Source organism: Sitodiplosis mosellana, unplaced genomic scaffold, assembly GCF_009176505.1.
Source record: "Sitodiplosis mosellana isolate CC-2019 unplaced genomic scaffold, AAFC_SMos_1.0 Smas_scaffold_3133, whole genome shotgun sequence".
Lineage (NCBI taxonomy): Eukaryota > Metazoa > Arthropoda > Insecta > Diptera > Cecidomyiidae > Sitodiplosis > Sitodiplosis mosellana.
In genome coordinates, this window is record NW_022598375.1 from 1 (window position 1) to 5213 (window position 5213).

At 38.7% G+C, this 5213-nt stretch overlaps 2 protein-coding genes across 2 annotated transcripts; one reads left to right on the top strand and one right to left on the bottom strand.

Moving 5' to 3' along the window:
• Positions 1-9: 9 nt before the first annotated feature.
• On the bottom strand, positions 10-4243 carry LOC129571689 (ATP-dependent DNA helicase Q4; the record flags this gene model as incomplete). Its single annotated transcript, XM_055451504.1, is given in 6 exon segments — positions 10-219; positions 301-430; positions 532-969; positions 1113-1481; positions 1643-3794; positions 3866-4243. Coding segments are annotated over 6 exon segments (3401 nt in total), but the record flags the coding sequence as incomplete, so codon positions are not given.
• A 150-nt stretch (positions 4244-4393) lies between these two features.
• Positions 4394-5031, top strand: LOC129571690 (NEDD8-conjugating enzyme Ubc12; the record flags this gene model as incomplete). The annotated part of the gene is given in 2 exon segments (XM_055451505.1): positions 4394-4777; positions 4898-5031. Coding segments are annotated over 2 exon segments (240 nt in total), but the record flags the coding sequence as incomplete, so codon positions are not given.
• Between the last annotated feature and the right edge of the window lie 182 nt (positions 5032-5213).

Below are 5213 nucleotides of genomic sequence, written 5' to 3' on the forward strand. Positions count from 1 at the left end.
CTCAAATTCTTTGCCACTCGTTCGCATTCATCACGTCGTGAGCAATATATAATGATCGATTGGTATTCAACAAATCGGGGCTCTTTGAGCAGTTGTATCAAGGCAATATCACGATTATCATCGCATGAAATGGTTAGCGTTAAATTATCCGGCAGTGGAATATCACTAATAACACCATCTAAACCATCTGGAATCCGTATATGTTCCACAATGCTAAGTCTAAAAAGTGATCGATCCAGAAAAATCAGTTCATTCGAAAATAAATCGAAAATTTCACAAAAAAGCTAGCGAAAGAGATACCTTGTTGAAATCGTGGCTGTTGCCGTTAAACCCAGAACAGTTTTTATTTTCAGTTTATCATATAGCACTCGACACACCATCAGGTAACTGGGCCGGAAATTATGACCGAATTGTGATACACAATGACATTCTTAAAATGGGAACAAAAGGATATTGTAATTTTGAACATTTGTAAATTATTCTCATTTCAATTTCAACAAGAAAGAAAATCAAATGATTTCTAAGCATTACCATCAATACAAACAAAGGCAACCGGTGGCAAATCTCTCAGAATCGAACCAAATCCAGTGGATTTTTCGCTTGAAACGACCGCTTCGGGAGAAATGAGCAAAACATCCACTTTGCCCGCTTTGATGGCTTCAATGGTGGCTGCCCGTTTCTGTGCACTCAAGTTTGTGTGCAGACATTGTGCGTTTAAAAAGTGTGGAACGCCCTGCACTTGATCCTCCATCAATGAGACAAGCGGTGATATGACCAGCGTTATGCATCGCTTTTTCCTACTGTACATATAAGCTGGCAATTGGTAACATAACGATTTACCACTGCCCGTGCTCAACGTCACCAATGTCGATTGACCTGATAAAATTCGCATGACTGCTTTTTCTTGTCCGCTTCGGAACTCCTTGTGGCCAAACATCGCCAGTGCTTCATACACTTCTGGTGGAGTGGCTGTGTGTGTGTGAAAAGAAATTAATGGTGTACACTTCATTATTTTAACACAACAGAAATAAAGGATTTAGAAAACAAAACCGATTCATTGGCTCTCCGAACAATGAATGGAATAAACGATTTGTGAGTCAATAAGTGCTTACCAAGGGTGCTTCCATCAGCATTTAATTTGTATAGTGGTTCAATTTTAGTCTCATCTTCAACGTCATCGCCAACCAAGCCAGCTTTGATCAAAAATTCTTCGGGTATTTTATGGCCAATGTAGGTTTGTGTCGGTGCCTCGTCAACGGTATTTTCACTTTCAGCTTCCGTTTCCAATTCCGATTGTGTCGTTTCGTCGGTAACTTCTGTAGTTGCATCTTCAGAGTCAGTTTTCCACGTTGGATTGCTAGTTTTTGGCAGTTCACGATTTCCATGTGCCAATTTAATTTTTTGATTGGACATTTCTTCCACCTCTTGAAGTGTGGGAAATGGTGATTCTTCTTCAACGGCCAATGGCAATAATCGATCACCTAATTTTGATAAACAATTTTAAATTTTGAAATTTTTTTGTGTTAGTTTAGGCAAACATTTGGATTTTCACTGATAAAAAAATCTCTTCTCCGGCCTGGCCTATTCAATCGAACAAATTTATACAATTTCTTAGAATATAAAAAATGTTGCAATTACTCACTTTTTGCTTTACAGTTCTGTGCAAAATGTCCTGGAAGACCGCACTGGAAGCAGGTCAAAATGCCACCATCACAGCCTCCCATGTCCATATCTGGTCCACTCAACGCAGCCGCTTTCTTGCTCTTCCACAATTTTTTCTTGTAACGGCTGAAGTTCATCGTCTTTTTACCACGTACAAACACCTTCTTTCGAAGATTCAATCGCACGTAGTTATCGTTGAGCGCACCAGACGCAATTTTACTCTCAAGTTTATCTCTGGCAATGGCATTCTTCGTTGATAGCGGTTTTGGTTTGCTGGGACCAGCACCACTTGCTGGTTCAACGCTCTTGCTCGATGAATCTGCACTGTAGACGTACTTTGAGAATTCCATTGTGTTCTGTTTCAATTCGGCGATGGGCACACGTGGCACACTCTTGATATTTTCCATACCGAATTCAAGCAAATAATCATCGGGTGTCTCTTGTGGTGGTTCAGTCTCACTGACACTGCTATTGCTATCGGCCATCGACGCTTTCTTATTGGCAGGTACTCTAGCTTTACGCTCAACTTTAGCACGTGGTTGTTTAGGTGCTGCTTTGGTACGTGCAACTCTCTTCCGTGTGATTGTCTTTTTCGTCATTTCTTCCTTCTGCTGCTGCGGTGTTTCGTCGTCGGAGGTGTTTGGACTCGATACTACGTTTGACATTCGATTTTTCGATTTGGTTTCTTGTGAATCAGAGAAATTGGGGTCTTTATCGGAATCATCGCCAGCGAATGGATCACTATCCTCGTCATTATCCGATTTCGAAACGATCTGCTTGTAAGTCGTCCTTTTATTTGCATTTCGTGAACTCTTTCGTGTAACAACTACTGCTTTGGCCGCTTCTTTTTCCACATTTGATTCGGCTTCTGGTTTTGGTTTTGGTTTAGTGATCGATTTTGTTTTTCGAATCGTTTGCGGTATGGTGATCTCTATTGCCAGTGGCTTCTCTTCTTTCGTATTATTGTTGACATTTGGATTGCTGGTAATTTTTGTCGGAAATTTCAACACTTTTACTGGGACCTCATGGTCGATTTCATTGTGTTTTCTTTTCGTTGAATTGCGAATACTTCGAATTTGTCGTGATAAATTCATATCAGCCTCGTCTTCACTGTTGGCTATCTCTTCATCATCACCAGCCACCTCGTCGAGTACCAAACCACTTAGTCCGAGCGAGCTCTGAGCCGTAATGCCACCAAACGAATTTTGTGCGGTGAGATTTAAATTGCCCATATCAAATGAGAGCATACTCTTTGGAACGACTTCTTGAGCAGCTTGAGAACGTTCAAAACTAGCAAGAGCGCTCACATTTATGTTTGAAAGACCAAACACTTTCGGATGTTCCGTCGTTTTGCTCCGACTTTCACCTGATCCAACAGACGCTGCAATCAAATCATTTTCCATATTATTGGCTTTATTGCATCGACTTAGCCACTCTTCGTCAATATTATTGATTAAATTCGTTGATGCGGGCTTAATCTCTAATGGTGTTGGTGCTGGTTGTGATTCAGTTTTTTCATCGTTATCTTCTTGTTGTTTGGACTTTTGCGAGAGGTACGTTTGTAAATCTGGAAATGATTCCTTTTGACTAGACGAGAGTAGCGACTGTGACGAGTGATTGCTGGTCAAACTATTCCGTGACAACGATTTTCGTGGATTTCGCTTCTGGAAGCTTGCACCACGAAATAATTTATCAGACATTGATTTTCTTGAGCTGCTGTTGTTTGATTTTAGCGATGTATTCGATACAATTTTCGTTGCTCTTGACCATGCTTTTTCATTCAACGGGAGTGCCTCTTCTGCCTCGAATTCAGTTCGGTTTGATTGTGAGTGACCATCAGCCGTAAAACTGTTCGAAGATATGTCAATCGTCGAGTGCAGTGCATCAATGCTGCTATTCTGCAAAATAATCGAACTTTCGCTGGTCAGTGCCGACACATCAGGCGTTGACATTTCGGAGAATGAGCTGGACAATCGTGAATCAGTTTGTGAACTGGAATTTTCAAGTATTGACAAATCAAATGAGTCTTCATCCAATGCATCGCTCAACGTTTCCTCAAGAAATGTTGTCTTCAATTTGTAGTACATTTTGTATGAATCACGAATTGCTGACGGTGCCTCGCGAATATCGTACTGAAAATGTCACATAACATTCAGATGAAAGTCCAATTGTTACCATTCAATAAAAAAAAAAAAAGTCTCACCTTCGACGGAACACGTCCATTCAATTCTTTAAAAGATTTTTCCCACAGCTTGACTTTGGTTTTATACTTATGATATTTGGCCTTGAATGCTGGATCATCCATTGTGGAAATTAATTTGCAAAATAACCGATCAACAATTTATTTTTTTTTCTTTCAGAACCTTTTCCATTATAATAATAAAGAAGAAGTCATCACAATTGCAAGTTCGTCAAAAATTTGGCGCCAACGAGTTTCATCAATACGTCAGCGTTTGAAATGTTCAAAAATTGATTGGGGTGCGTTTCATGGCGACTTATTCAAGTATCTCGTTTGTTCATTTCACACGGTTTTTTTTCGACAGTCGGATCCAAATAGAATGATAAAAAAAATTCTGTAAAATAAAAAATTTGTCGTCTTAAGTTGAGTGATTTTCATTTGGAAATAGCATTAGATGTGATGCGAGAAAAATTGATGAATTGACATGAACGCATCCATTAGTACAGAAAATAGTGCAACACATCAAGGTATTTACACATACACGCACACGTTCACACCACACAGCACCAGTAGCCATACGAAATAGACGGAGCTGTCATAGCCAATTTATTGAAATGAAAATATTGCATCGTAAATAGAAGAAGAAATTCTATGCAAAAGTCTTTTTTGTATCGCTCGTAAAAATCAACGGTTTCTTCTAGATAAATTCGATTTGAACTTAAATTGAAAATTCCATTTTGTCGTCGAAACAATTAGGTATAGATTTAAAAGCGATTCGATTTGCATTGCGTCGTGATTGAAGTAAAAGAAAGGAAAAACTATCAACAAAAATGATAAAATTGTTTTCACTGAAGCAGCAGCAAAAAGATGGAGACCAAACATCAAAAACTGGTACCAACAAAAAGACATCACCTGCACAGCTGCGAATTCAAAAAGGTTCATTCAACTTCCATTTTCTTCTGCTGACCACGAAAAATTCTTCTTCAATTCCATTACAAATTCCAATATATTTTCATTTTCCAAACATTCATTTTCATTTTCGTTCGAACATTACAGATATTAATGACTTGAACCTGCCTAAGACATGCACCACAGAATTCCCTGATCCAGATGACTTGCTGACATTCAAGTTGTTCATTTGCCCAGATGAAGGTTTCTACAAAGGTGGTCGATTCAAGTTTAGTTTCAAGGTGAGTTTCAAATCTTTTAAAATAAATTCAAATGTGACACTATTTTAATGTGCAAATGTGACAAAAGCCCCATGCTCTTTGTTGATGATTGTTTCGAAATAATTTGAACATTTCGTAGAATTGGCGTTTCAAATGATGATTCATTCGATTTTTATCTATATCAATTGTTCTACTCAAAAGTA